This window comes from Neophocaena asiaeorientalis, unplaced genomic scaffold (genome assembly GCF_003031525.2).
Source record: "Neophocaena asiaeorientalis asiaeorientalis breed wild unplaced genomic scaffold, Neophocaena_asiaeorientalis_V1.1 scaffold171, whole genome shotgun sequence".
Taxonomy (NCBI): Eukaryota; Metazoa; Chordata; class Mammalia; order Artiodactyla; family Phocoenidae; genus Neophocaena; species Neophocaena asiaeorientalis.
In genome coordinates, this window is record NW_020174013.1 from 2457236 (window position 1) to 2474178 (window position 16943).

At 44.1% G+C, this 16943-nt stretch overlaps 1 protein-coding gene across 1 annotated transcript in view; it reads right to left on the reverse strand.

The window, feature by feature from the left end:
• ATL2 (atlastin GTPase 2) overlaps nucleotides 1-243 on the reverse strand; it is a 63396-nt gene extending 63153 nt beyond the window's left edge. Inside the window, 1 exon segment of the mRNA XM_024753538.1 lies at nucleotides 97-243. Within this exon segment, the coding sequence (XP_024609306.1) occupies nucleotides 97-214 (118 nt within the window). The 5' untranslated portion in view covers nucleotides 215-243.
• Nucleotides 244-16943: the final 16700 nt, after the last annotated feature.

Consider the following 16943-nt stretch of genomic DNA (forward strand, 5'->3'; position numbering starts at 1 on the left):
GACGACCCCACAGCCTGCGGCCGGTGCCAGCGAGCCCGAGCGGCCCGCGCCCTCTCCCCACCCGGGCCCTGCAGCCTACACCTCGCCGGCCCGTACCTAGGAGGGTTGTGGACGAGACGTGGTTAACCCCGGTGTTTGGGTCGCTGGTTCGCCTCCGGCGCCGCAGCCCCTCGTGCGACTGCTGCCTCCGCGCTGCCTCGTCCCCCTCCGCCATCTTGTACCGATTTAAAATTAACTCCCCACTGACGTCAAACGCCGCCGCCGCTTTATCAACCTCCCGGGAGCCGGCGGGGCGCCGGCGGGTCCTAGTGCCGCCCTCACCAGGGCCTCCTTTTCCTCCCCACGCCCTCCCTCGTCCCGCCCCTCGGCGCCCTCGCTCCGCCTCCGCCCTGCTTGCCTTGCAGCCTGCCGCTCGGTTTTCCCAGGCTTCCACCTTGGGGAGAAATTGGGCGGCGCCTCCACCGCAATCGTCTCACACTCCTACTGCCGTAAGCCCAGGACCACACCCCCTTAGCGCTGAGCGGGTCTGTGTAAAAGCCGAAGGGCTCTCCAGAGAACCAAGTCCCTCCTTCCCAATCGAGTAACCCAATTCTCTTTGCGGCTCTTCTCCATAATCGTTGACTCGTGCACTGCACGTGAGGTTGCTTTCATGCTCCTTTCCTTCTCTCCTTTTTACCTCCTCCTCTGCTATTCTCCCCCCTCCCTCCTTCGCTCCCCCCCGCCCCGCACTCCCAAGCTATTGCTGGTGCCCTGCTTTTCCTTTTGATCTTTCTTTGCACAGGTCTCTAATATTGTTTCCCATCTAGAGACCATCCTATGCTTTGTTTGGCATAGCTTCCTTCTACTTATGAGGCCCTCCTCCTGTCTTCTTACTGTGCACACCCTTCCCCTGCTGCTCCTAGCCCCTTACAGGTTCAAACCAGAAAGCACTCTAATCAGAAAATGAATTGTAGCTGGTCCTTTCCTAACTGTGATGAACCTTCTTGTGGGGATCCAGTGACATCCTATAGAAAGTTCAGGTCACTTTTAAAAATAAATATCTGCCTGTGGAAGCTTCTGTGAAACATGGCCCCTATTCTTTTGGATTTTTTCCATTATCACCAGCTGCACTAGAAATTCCTTCTCTCTGGTAAAGGCATGTGTCCAGGTGTCCAAATCGCTGCCTTGTGCAGGTCTTCTCACAGACTTTCATCCAGCATGACCTCTGGAAAAGCACTGTGTGTCACCAAAGCTTGCAAGGTGCCATTCTAGAGGGGTTTTGGGGGCTGTTTATTCATCTGTTTTCTGTATTCATGGAAAGGGATTTGGAGCTCCTCCCGGACTTCCTAAGTCCCTGCATCCTGGATTGATGCCCCGGGACAACCTAAGCCCCAAGCCATAAGCCCTGCTTGATGATGGATTTCCTTTCATAATCTCCCTATGAGGCATCTATTTAATATTGCCACAGTCTGCTTTATGCAGGGTATCATCTAAGGTGTGAGACAAAATGCAAAGATGAGTATTTTTGCCATCAAAGAATAAACTTCCAGTTACAAGTTAGCAGTTAACTTAGCCCTGAGCACACCCCATTAGGGACCCCCAGAGGGTTAAGGCTGCACTACTAGTCAAGTGACCTCCTAACCAGTGTCCGTTCCACTATCAGACAGTTTATCCCATATGCTACTACAGTGCCCTGACAGGTCCAAATCTCCTGACTCCATGGAGTGTAAAGAAGCCAAACGCAAATACAGTCAAGAGATTGAGCGTTGTCCCGTGGTCACCTCAAATCCCTATGTTTAAAAGGCCTTCCTCCATTTTCCCCCGTCAGCCATCCCTCTTCAATTTCTTATCACAGTGAAACCTCAGTGTTACTGCAGACTTCTCCCTCCCTCTACACCCATCAAGTCCCAGTGAAGTCAATTCTGACTTCTAAATTTCCCTCCAGCTCACCTCCTCTCCATCCCCTCAACTTCCCTCTTGATTCAGACCCCATTATCTCCCACTGGACTTATTACAACAACCTCCCTGCTGTTCCCCCTTCTCCTGTGGGTCCTCCACACAGACTGGCTTGAGTTTTCTTAGATGCAAATCTATTCATGTGATTTCTCTGCTCAGGATAAAGTCCAAGCTCTTCAAAATAGTTAAGACCTTTCATGATTTGGGCCCTACCTATGCATCAAGCCTCATTTTTCACTACTCTGTCATTTATTCCTTTATTCTTTCATTTAACAAAAGAATTTTGACACTGTTGTGTGTGCTGAACAGACAAGGACAAACAAGACAGACAAAATTGGTTTCCTTGGTTTTTGTTTCTTTCCACACCCACACAGGCCGCCCCACCACAAAAAAGTGAGCATCCAAGAGCTCAAATATCTGTCTTGTTCAGGCTATATCTCCAGCACCTAAGCCAGTGCCTAGTACATAACAGGGTCTCAAAAAATAGTTGTAGAATAAATGAATGAATAAACGAATGAATGAATGAATGAATGGGTTACAACCTGATTCTACCACTGATTCACCTAATGTTTCTAAACTTCCAGGTCCTCATTTTTATAACTAACTATATAACAGGATTCTTATGGGATCAAATCAACATATTGAGAGCATTTTCTTGGATCTAAAATAGCCAACATTTATGGAATGTTTACTGCTTAAAGTACTTTACATATGGTAAGTCATTTAATCCTAACAGTAATCCTAAGCGGTAAATGCTAATGCTATTCTCATCTTACAGATAGAGAAACTGAGGCACCAAGTGGTGAAAAACTTGCCTAAGTGGCAGGACTGGCATTTGAAGGCAGGCAATCTGGGTCCAGATATTATGCTCATATCCACCCTAATAGTGTTCAGCTTATAGACTGTGGTTTTTTTGTCTTTGTTCATTTTTTCTGGTACGTGGGCCTCTCACTGTTGTGGCCTCTCCCGTTGTAGAGCACAGGCTCCGGACGCGCAGGCTCAGCGGCCATGGCTCACGGGCCCAGCCGCTCCGCGGCATGTGGGATCTTCCCAGACCGGGACACGAACCCACGTCCCCTGCATCAGCAGGCAGACTCTCAACCACTGCCCCACCAGGGAAGCCCAGCTTATAGACTGTGAATTCCTGGAGGGCAGAATCCATAGCTTATCCACAGCCAGGTCTTTGGGATTCTGCTTTCAGTTAATGTAAATTGTATTAAAAGCTATTTCTACCAAATAACTTAAAAATTTTTTAAATCCTATTAATAATTGGGCAAAGACATCCACAGGCAATTCACCAAAAAGAATTAGCAAAGTGGACCTTAAACATGAAAAAAGGTTCAGTTTTACTCATAATAAGAGAAATGCAAATTAAAACAACACTGAGACACCATTTCTCACCCGTCAGGTTGGCAAAAATTCAAAAGCTTACGATTACACTCTGTTGGCAAGGATATGGGGGAATGCAGGCACTCTCCTACATTGCATTCTCACTGGGAATGCAAAATGGTATAACCCCTATGGAGAAGAACTTGGCAACATCCAACAAATTTCATTCCCATTTACACTTCGACATGCCAATCTCACTTCTGGGCATTAACCCTGAAGATATAACTCCAATAATCAAAAAAAAATTTTTTTTGCAGAAGGTTATTCACTGCAGCATTATTTGCAGTTGCAAAATATTGGAAACTATCTAAATATCCAAGTGTAGGTGATTGGTTAAATAAACTATGATAATTTCTCATGATGAGCACTTTTTAACTGTAAAGAAAGAAGAGGAAGATCTCTATGAACTGACATACAGTGATTTCCAAGAGACATTCTTTTTTTTTTGTTTGTTTTTTGTTTTTTTTTCCAAGAGACATTCTTAAGTGAAAAAGCCAAACTGCAAAAGAGCCTATGTAGAGCCTACCTTTTGTGTGAGAGGAATAAGGAAACATACAATATCTACTTGCCTATCCAAAAAGAAACTCGGCGAGGTTAAATAGTAAAGTTCGTGGCCTCCAAGGAGTTGGGAGTGGGGGGAATAAGATAGAAGTAACACAGAACACAGTACACCTTTTTATGTCGTGTTGACTTTTGGAAACATGTTCTACATGATAAAAAAAATAAAATTAAATCAACAAGAAAAGGAAGGGGGTACTAAAACTGAAAGCAAACCAAATAAATGTTAACAGTATTTAAATGAATAACAGAACCAAACTGAAGAGGGAAGAAAAGAAAGCCAACTAATCCAAGTAACCTACAAACATAGTATTGAACTACAAATATTTCTTGGTCCTGATCAGGGTGGAGGGAGAACAGCAAACAAGTCCTGAACTCTTTTTAGTAGGCTTGTTTTTGTAGAGGTATGGGCAAAGCAATTCTGAACCTATTTTCAACGTTTTATAGAAGTAAACAAATGAGTAAGTGTGTTTTATTGTTGAGAGCCAGCGTTCTTGATGGGAAAGAAGGGACATACAAATAACAAAAGGGGGAGGTAAGATAAACTATATGGGATGGATTAAATTGGAGGTATTGATACTGACCAAAGGTTTCTAAAATATGTATGAATATGTGTGTGTATGCAAGTGTAAACATTCATGTATATGTGTTGCATATGTACAGATGTGTATATACATGCATATATTTCCTAGCTCTGTCCACAGAAAAGGCCTAAGCAACGACACCCGGGTAGTAATGATCATACCTAGTGCCCACTCTTGATCTCTAATACTATTCCCTTCTAAAAAGAAGTGGAGTCATTGGAGAAACAGCTAGTTCCAGAGCTGGGGTAGGGTAGGTACAAGGCAAACCATGAGCATCATCTTTGTGGCAGAAATTAAGGAGGTAGTCCAAAATATGATGGAGCCTACCTCAGAGAGACTTTCTTTCTGAGTCTTCTAGGGAAGGAAAGCACAGGGTACTGGGGATATGAGATGTGACTGGAACCAACCCTAGGATCTTTTTCACCTTTATGGAAATGGTGTAATATAGAAGGAATCTTCTCCCCTGTAAGAGCTAGAGATTTGAGTATCTATTAATGGAAACTATTACCTTGATTTAGGGGCATCAGATGGATAGGGCAGGGTGAGAGTAGGGGAACAGGTAAACAAATATAAAACAGTGACCACCATAGAAAAGACGTTGAATATTGCTGTGGCTAAAAGATAAAATGCTCTCTGAGGATGAAAAAGGTTGTGTTAGGGGCAAACTGCATCTTTGTAGACCTTATCCTTTCAGTGATGTGTTTACTGGAAATATAATTTAAGGTAACCACCATGTTTGCATACCATTGCTCCTTTGTGTGAAGAGATGTGCTTTTTTGTCCAAGAATGGTTGACAGAAGATGAATGAGCCATTTCCAGAAGGCTATGTGAGACCAGATCTGGGCACAGGCAGGACTGCTTCAGGGGCCAGTAGACAAAAAGAAGAACAAAGCTGGGAAATTCCCTGGCAGCGTTGGGAGCACTAGTGAACTTAATCCAATCATAGGCATCTCTTGGTGGACTTTGCAGGCGCCTCTCACTGACCTCGGGGGCAGTGGCCACTGATTGATCCCAGAAGTTGTACAGTGGCTGTGGCTAACAAACCGATTTGCCACATTGGCTTTGGCTTTCTTTGGGATTACCATTTTGAGGGAGGGGCCAAAGAGGAAATTTTTTTGCAAGGAAGGAGGGAAATCAATGTTCTTGCTGGAGTAGCTGTGAACAAGAAGAGGGACTCTGGGGCTTCCCTGGTGGCGCAGTGGTTGAGAGTCCGCCTGCCGATGCAGGGGACACGGGTTCGTACGGGTCCGGGAAGATCCCACATGCCGCGGAGCGACTGGGCCCATGAGCCATGGCAGCTATTATTGATTGGCAGGGAAATTTTATTTATATACAAAGCTGATATGCCAGAGTCATTGAATTACATCTTATAAAGGAGATCAAATCATGAACATCAAGGGTTCCTTGAGGCTAATACTAGTAGCACCCCGGACGTGGGTGTACGCCTCTCCGACACAGCCGTGCTGAACTCATGTTGAAAATTGTGGACATCTTGAAAGGCACTTGCTCCATATGGAACACTGTGGGCAGATGGGTTTCCATCCAGCTTGCTGCTTAATATTAGGTGTCCATTGTTCTCTGAAGCAAGGGACAGCTGTCCCTCATGAATGTGAGAGGGAAATAATGACCCTTCCAATCCATATTCATCCTCAGATGTAATTATCTGAACTGGGTACATGAGCATCAGTGTCACTTAGTGAAAAGAACACCAACTCTGGAGTTCAAACCCCAGCTATGCCACTTGGTTTTATGACCCTGAGAAAGTTAAGTAACCTCTTCGATCCTCAGTTTCCTCTGCTGTAAAGTAAAGGTCTCTTCCTGGCATTTTTTCATGATTACAGATAATATAGATAAAGTATTTAGCCCAGGGGCTGGCACATGGCAATAAATGATAACCATCATGATTATTACTCCAATCAAGTCTAAGAAGAAACTGAAGAATGAGAGCATAATTAAAAATGATAATACCTGTTCATAATTTCATTTAATCTATAAAATACCTCTATGAGGCAAGCATTACTGGTACCATCAGCCTTTTACAGAACAAGAAACTGGGGCTTTAAAAGGTGGCATAATTTGTTCAAGCCCACATGATTAGTAAATTGAGGAGTTGAGATCTAAACGCAGCTCTGTCTGCCTCCAGAGTCTATTTTCTTAACTGTCTAGCTCTGGATAACACATGGTCTAGGGGCTAGATGCTGGAAACGTTATAATCATAAGAACCATTTATGCTGACCACTAAGTAGCTAGAAACAGCTTCTGGATATCCAGGAAGCTGTTTCAGGTAGCTGGAGTGGAGGTAAACATCACTCAAAGTCCAACCCAAGAGACTTCCCTGGTGGTGCAGTGGTTAAGAATCCGCCTGCCAATGCAGGGGACACGGGTTCAAGCCCTGGTCTGGGAAGATCCCACATGCCACGGAGCAACTAAGCCCGTGCACCACAACTACTGAGCCTGCGCTCTAGAGCCCACGTGCCACAACTACTGAAGCCCATGCGCCTAGAGCCCATGCTCCACAACAAGAGAAGCCACCGCAATGAGAAGCCCGTGCACCACAACAAAGAGTAGCCCCTGCTCGCCACAACTAGAGAAAGCCCATGTGCAGCAACGAAGACCCAACACAGCCAAAAATATACATAAATACGTAAATAAATAAATTTATTTTCAGAAAAGTCCTGCACAAGTGTACCCATGAGCACCATGACAAGCACTCTCCTTGATGCAATGGAAACATTACTTGCTGATCGACTTCTATGGAATTCAAGGGTGTCTTGTGGTCACTAAAATCGTCTAGTAGTGGGAGTAACAAAAATCCCAATTCGTGAACTGAACTTGCTTGAGAACATTTTGAGAAGTAGATAGTGATTGGTTTTTAAATTATGATCAGCATACAAAAGAACACTGGCGAGGGCTTCCCTGGTGGCGCAGTGGTTGAGAGTCCGCCTGCCGATGCAGGGGACACGGGTTCGTGCCCCGGTCCAGGAAGACCCCACATGCCGCGGAGCGGCTGGGCCGTGAGCCATGGCTGCTGAGCCTGCGCGGCCGGAGCCTGTGCTCTGCAACGGGAGAGGCCACAGCAGTGAGAGGCCTGCGTACTGCAATGAACACTGGCGAGAACTCTTTAGGAACTATACTATATTCAATAACACCTTTTCAAAAATAACGATGAGGGAGTGAATGCAGCCACTAGGATACCAAAAATGTGCTAGAAGCTTGAAGCAAACACTGCCATGTGCTTTCAACTCCTCTGAGAACGGGGCAGTGAATGATATCCACCCCAGACAGCCCATCCAGACACACCTAACAGCCCCCTGCATTACAGCCCCCCGCATTACTCCCGCCCTCAGGAATGCCTTTGAAGTCAGTGGGAAAACCATGTTTCACAGAAGGAACTACACATCTTAGCCTCTTTTAAGATTAAGACAATATCCACTTTGGCCTTGTTAAAATCAACATATTGTATTTGTAACGGGAGAGCAGCGAAATCTTTCTATCTCACACCCAAGCTTAATTCCAAACTCCCCAAAACTAGCTGGCTAGTTGGCAGGCAAAACACTCCACCTTGACGATACCCTTAGAATTAATTGTCCCTCTTGTAACCTACTTAATCCTTGGATTCACTGCCACCAGTGTAGTTTCATCGTCATATTTTGACTGTTAAAGCTGCACCTCACCTCAAACACTTCCCCCCAGCCCAGTGCCATTTCTCCACACCCCCAATCTTCTTGAGGTCTGTCTTCAGGTATAAACACTCAGAAAGTGAGTTCCTTCTTTCTTTTCCCATGACAGTTCCTTGCTCAAGCTGATATATCTGCAGGTGATACCACTGCCATCTGGTCTGACTGGTGAATATCTTTCAAGCTTGTCCTGATCACCCTCTAAGAAGGTGAGCTATTATAAGACATAATGAAATGATTGTTATTTTAACATTCAGTTTTGGGGTAATTTGTTATAAAGCAATAGATAACCAGACCACATGCCCAGAGCGTACTACCGATGTGTGAACATGAACATATATACATAGAAAAGTATAAACTAATATCAGTACATAACAATAATAAGCATTGACTTCAGGACAGTGGTTATCACTCTGGTATAGTTACTCGTTTGCTTTTGCTGTCTTGAGCAGTGGGTTTGTTTTTTTTAACAGATCTTTATTGGAGTATCATTGCTTCACAATACTATGTTAGGTTCTGTTGTACAACAAAGTGAATCAGCCATATGCATACATATGTCCCCATATCCCCTCCCTCTTGAGCCTCCCTCCCACCCTCCCTATCCCACCCCTCTAGGTCTTAGCAAAGCACTGAGCTGATCTCCCTGTGCTATGCGGCTGCTTCCCACCAGGTAACTGTTTTACATTAGGTAGCGTATATATGCCGATGCTACTCTCACTTCGCCCCAGCTTCCTCCCCCTCCACGGTGTCCTCAAGTCCATCCTCTATGTCTGCGTCTTTATTCCTGTCCTGCCACTAGGTTCATCAGTACCATTTTATCTTTATCCATTCATCCAACGATGGACATTTAAGTTAGAGCAGTGGTTCTTAATTTGTTGTTGTTGTTTTGTTTTATTTGACAGTGATACAGATAACAAGTGGCATTCATTTACAGGTCGTGTTCCCGTAGGCATGCACAAATATCCCCTGTTGGCCACTATCAATTAGACTACTGGCTGTGCAACTCCCAACAGGAGCAGATCCAGGATCTGTGGGGTCTAAAGCAACTACAAATTTGGGGAACTTCTTTAAGAAAACAAATTATGAATCAAAAGTAGATTTGAAAGTAAATATTTAGAATAAGAAAAGAAATCACAAATTTTATAAAGTTAACATTCCACAAATGTACAGAAAATTTATATTTTTATTGATTAAGCTCATGGCATACATCTCATACTTTTTTCCTGACTTTTTTGGCTGCACGGTCTTTGATTGGCTTTTCATATTATGTGAATTGGGATATCATTTTCTGAAGAGAAAATAAAGACAATTTAGTTTTTCCTCCAACATAGTTAATAAAATTTTCATTTATTGATAGCTTAGAAAAGTCTCTTTTAGCTTCATAACATTTTATTATTGATATGTAAATTTTTAGGATTATTGTCAAATTTGGGAAAATATCAGGTCTCTTTCATGTAGGAGCTTCAGATTTCAGGGCATATCAACTTTTCTTTTCAGTGACTAATCTCACATACTCTTTTTTTTTTTTTTTTTTTTTGCAGTACGCGGGCCTCTCACTGTTGTGGCCTCTCCTGTTGCGGAGCACAGGCTCCGGACACACAGGCTCAGCGGCCATGGCTCACGGGCCCAGCCGCTCCGCGGCATGTGGGATCTTCCCGGACCGGGGCACGAACCCATGTCCCCCGCATTGGCAGGCGGACTCTCAACCACTGCGCCGCCAGGGAAGCCCTCACATACTCTTTGAATTGAAAATGCATGGGGCGTTTATAATTGTATGTGCTGCATTTCGCAGTAGAGGCTTAACAGGAGAGAAATTCCATTTTTCATCATCACTGATGAGTACAAAATCCTCTTTTTACATTTTTACCCATCTAGTGGTTGGAAGAATTTTCCAGAGGCTAGTTTCTGGCTACATACTTTTCAAACATTATTTTCCCTCCACTCCCCACATATACACTGTCGACACTTTTACTCCTGACCTTGCACACGTTCCTCTCTCCTCTGAGTCTGAGAGCAGGAAGAGAGACAAAGGGGACATGGGATCTGGTCTGCCCCGCTAGGGCTTATATCAGGAAGTTGATGTTAAACAGAAAGCAGAGAGAGTTTGTGCCCTCTCCCCCATTTAGTACTCAGGGAGCAAACTGCTCCACTAAGTGTCCTTGCTCCTTCAAGAAATGGTCATAGCAGATTAAAAACGATGGTGCGGGACTTCCCTGGGGGTCCAGTGGTTAAGACTCCACGCTTCTATTGCAGGGGGCTCAGGTTTGATCCCTGGTCAGAGAAGAAGATCCTGCAGGCCGAGTGGTAAAGCCAAAAAAATAAAAAATAAAAACGATGGTGCACAGAGGTTAAGTGGAAACAGGCCTTATTTATCCCTTCTGAGCTCCCCTTGGCTGGGGCCTAGAGGCCACCACACACACAATGGAGGACTAGGAAGGTAGCTGATTTGGGAACCAGAGGTCATCGTTGTGAGTACAGAGTGTTCACCCTAAGCTAGGAGTCAGATGGAGGTTGTAGGCGAGATTCATACAGGTATGCCACTCCAAGGTGCCCTGAACCAGCAAAAAAGAGCACTGGGTCCTGGACACACCAAAGAACAAAGCACAGGCAGGTCAGCTCCAGCTCTGCAGATGAGTGCAAGGTGCCTAGGGACCAGACTAGCCAAGCCACCTCACAGCAGAGTCCAGCAAGGCCCCGAACAAGACCACTGGGATCCAGATGTGTATCTGGGACCCTCCCCTTGCCAAGTGGTCAACCGAATAAGCTCTCCACTCTGTCTGCAACCCTCTGTGTTCCTTTAGCTAGTGCTTTAGGAGCAAGTAGAAACAATGGAACCTAACATACTAGAATTGGATTTTCAAGTCACAGGGGAAGATTCCTGGAATCCTCTACTAAGACTTATAAGAGCACAAGGAAAAAAATTTTTTCTATTTCTTTAATTTTGTATCTATATGAGATGATAGATGTTCACTAAACTTATTGTGACAATCATTTCATGATGTCTGTAAGTCAAATCATTATGCTGTACATCTTAAACTTATACAGTGATGTATGTCAATTATATCTCAATAAAATTGGAAGAAAAAAAATAAAGTGCATTTCTTGTACACAGCACACAAAAAAGTAACATTTATCAGGTACTTGTATGTGTCTGGTAATTCATGTTACCATAATAAGTATATTTATATTATATTACTTTTTATTTTTAGTTAAGTTTCACAATAACTCCAAAGCAGAGGTACTATTACTATTTCCATTTTATACCAAGAAGCCTGAAGCCAAGAGAAATTAAATAATTGGCCCAAGGTTACCCAGCTTATAAAATAGTGGAGCTAGGCTTTGAACCTACTGGTAGAACTCAGGAGTTCACACTTGGAACTACTAAATTCTGTTCTCCTGTAGCAACTTGAGGAATTCCAGGTGTATGATACCACTAGCTCCTTGGGGTTGGCCTGACTATCCCCCACTACATGTCACCACGTGACATCAATGGCAGATCTCAGAATATAAGATTGCTGCTCCAATGTATCAGGTGTAGTCTGCTTCTCAAATCCAGAGCCCAGACTGCTTTGGAGGAGGGTCCCCTGTTGCTGGAGAAGAACTACACATCAGCTGTCACCACCCTGTGGATACCACACTGGGGCATGCTGGCAGTGGCTGACCACGTCTTCCATTCCAGAAGCCTATGGTGCCTTTTAAAGACACGCTCACTTCCAGCACAACCATGTTTTAATCCATGGAAATTCATCCTTAAAAATAACCACACTTGCTAAGGATAACCCAGAAAATGGAGCAGCAAGGGGTCTGGATTGCAATTCTGACTCCGTGATGAGAACCCTTGAAAACATACTTAACCTTTATGGACTTTCATTTCCACCAAACTGAAGGGGGTGCACATACTACTATCATTTATAGGCTGGTTGATTTGTTTTTTCTTGAGCAAGTATTCGTGTTCAGGGTTCTTCTCTGCCCAGCCTTGCCACCTCCTCCAACACCCATCAGCATCTGCTTTCTTCAGAGCTCTTGAGGACAAAGCCATATCCTTGCTGGCAGAGAGAGCTAGGATCTGTGCCAAGCCTGCAGACTACTGATGCTCCTAGAGCCTCTGGTCTACTGGGTACCATGGCTGAAAGATTCCATACAGAGACAGCGAGATCAGCCTCCAACCAGCCCTGCTATGCTTTGCTCTAAGCAGTTCTGCGTGTGTCTAAAGATTCCCAAAGTCTTTCCTGAAGGGAGACTTTGCAGTTTTTTTCCTCCCACCTCTTGCTGCCTCCAAGTGCCATGAAGCCATTTCCTCAGTTTCTGGTCTCACCCCTCTAACCAAGGTCTCCAGCAGCTTCCAAGAAGACAGGCAGGGAGCAGATGCTGTGCCTCTCCTCTACCTCCTGCCTCTCAGGCCCTACTCTCAACTATTCCGACCTGTCCTCCCATCAAGGGCACTGGATATTTGACCAACCCAGCACAAAACGATGCACATTAGTGATGACAATGGGTGCAAAGCTGAAAAGGATTTGAAGGAGAAATACTGTCCTCACTAACTGTATTTTGGCCCCAGCTCTGTACGGCAAAATTGTCCTGTAACAGATGTTAAAAATAAACATACTTAGGAATTTCAGCATGGATTAGATACTTTCCTCCTGTTCTTGTTTTACTGATACAGAACCAAAAAAGGGTATGTCCATCTGGGAAACATCATTTAAAAATTTTAGATCATGGACGTATTTAAATCTGGAGGTCATGACCAACAGCACCCTGGATCCCATGCTGGGACTCTCTCCTCGAATACATTCATGTTTTCTTTTATTTCATCCTTCACTGATGATGACTGATAGGATTTATCAAATTCAGGTCAATGGAAAAAACCATGGGAAGCTCACCATGACTGGAGGTAGGGTACTCGTTCTTTACAAGATAAGCAGGTTATTTCCCACAATAAAACCTGTAGTTGTAGAAGAGAACACAAAGCCTCTCAGTGTAATACTTTAACAAGGAAAATGATTACAGAGTGGTTTTAATATCTTTCATGATGCTTACTTGAGGCCTGAGGAGCTGGTAGTCATTCTGGGGGGAGGTTAAGTAGTATGTACAGAAGACTAATACACGGCTACTTTCCAAATTAAGTCAGGAGAAATTCCACATGCACACACAGATGCTTCGGGGAGAGTGGAAGGAAAATAACGGGCCTCTGGTGAAGAGAAAGGAAAAGGGATATTAGGGGATAAAAGAGCTAGTTGTCAGCAGTCAAGAATGGGAAAGTGAGGCTAAGAGGAAGTTAGACTTATAAAGGTGAGAAAAAGCCCATTGTGGGTCAAGAGTGAAGAAGAAGAAATGAGGCAACAAAAATTCAGGAACCAGAAAAAAAAGAGAGAGTATAAGTGGGATATACTGAAGTCCCATGGGAGTCTGGTCGATCTGCACCTGCTCACTAAATGATGGTGTTCCCAAGCCCCACAAGCAAGGAAATGAAGAATAAGAAGATCTTGGTTTCTAGTCTATCCTCTCCAACACCCACCAAAGCCTCCAACATCCACCAAAGCAATCTGGCCAGCTATTCTCTCTTGGGTGGCAGGGGAAAGGAGAAGGATGCAGACCGCAAAGGTGGGAAGGAAATATAAAGGACAACAGGCAGCAAATATCTTAATAAGAGAGACTTGGGAGGTGCTGCTGGGGAAACACGGAGAGACGAGTGCAGGATCTACAGTGAGCTAGGATCTGGGAGACAGCCTCAGGGCGGCTTGCACTGGGCTTGCAAATGGAGATCGCAGCCAAAAGGCAACTTCCTAGGCTCATCGATCCTTTGATCATTTATAGATCATTTGCAGTTCAATGAGTGAGGGGGATTTAAATCTAGGACAAAAATTTCCCTTAGGCTTTCTCTCAATCTCAATGCTCAGAATTGCTACCCATGCTGATTTCTAAAACTAATCTCTGACAAGGAAAATGGACTTACCATGACTGGTTTGAGGTAATTAAGATCCACCCTGCTTTGGGCTGGGAGCAGATTTCTCTGAAGCCCATAAATTGCCGGATACCTGAACAAAGTTGGGATATTGTTAGCAAGGATGAAAGGAGGTGTGGTCAATGGAGAAGCAGCTCTGTCTGTCATAGATCAGAACATGGGGCATGACTTCCAAATACACCCTGAGCAGCAGCTCCTCCTCCTCTGCTCCAACAATCCACTTGCCACAAGGAAAATAAACTTAGCCCCACACCCCCCAAATTTGGGCATAACTGAAGTAATGAAGCTAGGAGCAGCCTGGAAGCCCTGAGACTCACTCAAGAAGTCCACAATTACCAGAGAAATTAATGTAGTCATAGGCAGCTTATATTGAAACGTGCCACCAATCGAGAAGCATAAGTTACACCACTGATGGTGACAAAGAACCATCCAATTCTCAGTAAGTACCAGTTATGTGCTGTTCCTATTCAGCCCTTGACCTGGCATGTTTATAGAGTTCTTGGCTTTCTACGAGACCCTGCCGTGTGGTTGAAAATCCTGTTTATCTTATTGTCACACGTATCCTTATAATACAGATCTTCTTCCACTCACGATGGAATAAATCCATGATAAACCCATAAACCTATCTTAATTTGAAAGTATCATTAAATTGTAAAGGCATTTAATACACCTAACCTACAGGACATCATCGCTTAGCCTAGCCTCCCTTAAACGTCCTCAGAATCCTTATATCAGCCTACAGTCAGGCAGAATCATCTAACGCAAAGCCTATTTTATAAGAAAGTGTTGAATATTCATATAATTTATTAAATACTGGAAGTGAAAAATAGAATGGTTGCCTGGGAACAGAACAGTTGTAAGTGTATCGGTTGTTTACCATCATGATGGTGTGGCTGCTTGGGAATTGCAGCTCACTGCCACTACCCAGCATCACTGAGAGAGGACGGTACTGCACATCACTAGCCCAGGAAAAGATCAAAATTCAAAGTACGGTTTCTACTGAATGCATACCACTTTCACACCATCATAAAGTCGAAAAATCATTAAGTCGAAACATCACACATCAGGTACCATCTATATAGTCCTCTATAACTTGAAGTGACTTGAATAAGTTGGGTTTTTCCCACCAGAAAATCAGTTTAACCTGGAGGCTGAGGCTTGGGAACTGGATAAGACCTGCAGATTTGTTTTGTTTGTTACACAGTTGGCCTGCAAAATGATTTTTTAAAATTTTGAATTAATTATAAACATTGGAAAAATCAGCAAATTACACACTTTTTTTTTTTTAATCTGGATTTCAGGCTTTTCTTGAAAAATCAGAAGATCTGGCCCCCTGGGCCAGCCTACCTACATAGTTACCATTGTCTGATGCTGACTAGTGTATCCCCCTTTGGAAGAGAAATAGATTCTCCAGCTCGCTACAAACCCCACTTCATATTCATGCTGCCTGCTTGATCTACCCCAAGCATTTGAACTATGGCACCTGGCTACCTGACAAATATACCCATGGAGTAACCTAATGGACCTGAATTTAATAAACCCAAGAGTCAGAGCCAGTTCAATCTGAGATTGAAAAGCAAATACATACACGAAGGGAGAAACGTATATGTATGTGACATGTGATCTCCTATCAGGAGATTTGAGACATGAGGCCCATCCCCAGAGGAAAAACATTCTGAAACTCATAGCCCCCCTCCCTCTCCCCACAAATCTTGGGAAGCTGCCCAGCCCGGATAAGAGAGAGTCAAACAGCCCATTGTTTTTGAGTCTAGTCTACAACAATCGCTGTGTCGTGGGAGGCCCCAGAGCACTAGATCTGATTACCTGCTGATCATGATTGCAGATTGCAGAACAAGCCTGTTCCCATTAGTGACTGTATACAATTACAATCTGATATGCTTTGGGGATCTTACCACAATATTCTTTTCAGGGATTTCTCATTTCTGCCACCATCCCCCAGACACAAGCACACACACTCTCTACCTTGATATGCCTGACAGCAGGGGGCCCAGATGGAGTCTGGAAAACTGGCTTAGTTTGATCAGCACGCTATATATGTTTCTCGAGATCCATCTTTTCTTCCTTCTTTCATCCCCCCTTCATGACCACGCCCTTTAAAACCCATCTTCCCAATGAGAGAGTCCAAAACTGAAAGAAAGGGGGTGGAGGGTGGATATTTCCACCAATTGTTTTCAATAAGTGCCTAATTCCAAACTCAATCAGAACAGTTAAAATGTACTAACGTGACATCTCAGGATCTCAGCCAGAAAGAGCCAATATTCGGTATGAACAAAAATGTGCATAATGTGACACACTGCTGCGTGTTGAAACAGAGAACCGAGTACGGATCCTTCAGCTGATGAGATGACAGAAACAGTTCTTAACAATTAGGACAGATTTTTTTTTAAATCAGCAAAAAACGGAACTAAGTATCCTAGAGATTACTGTGGCCTTTGGAGAAATTTCTTTCAAACTGGATGCAGCCATAGGGAAATCAGGTTAGTGTAATAAGATCAGACATTTTGAGTCCAAAGCACCCCTTCAAGCATGGAAGGGCACAAACAATGCTCTCTCCTGACAACCCGGGTAAGACAGTCTTCTGTCTGTTCCGCTTTCTAGTGGACTTAGGTACGTGCCTCAGGAAAATCCTGTTGAAAATAGAGGGGCTCATTCTACCTAAAAAGTTTTAGCGCTTGGAATGCAGGCTCTAGAGGAACATGAAGGAATTGGACATTTTCTAGAGTTCCTCTCTCTTGGTCCTTTTATCACCCTAGGAAAGTGGAGTGACTAGGCAGGGAACCATGAACAGAGAGACATTGGTGGGTCTGCCTCCATCAG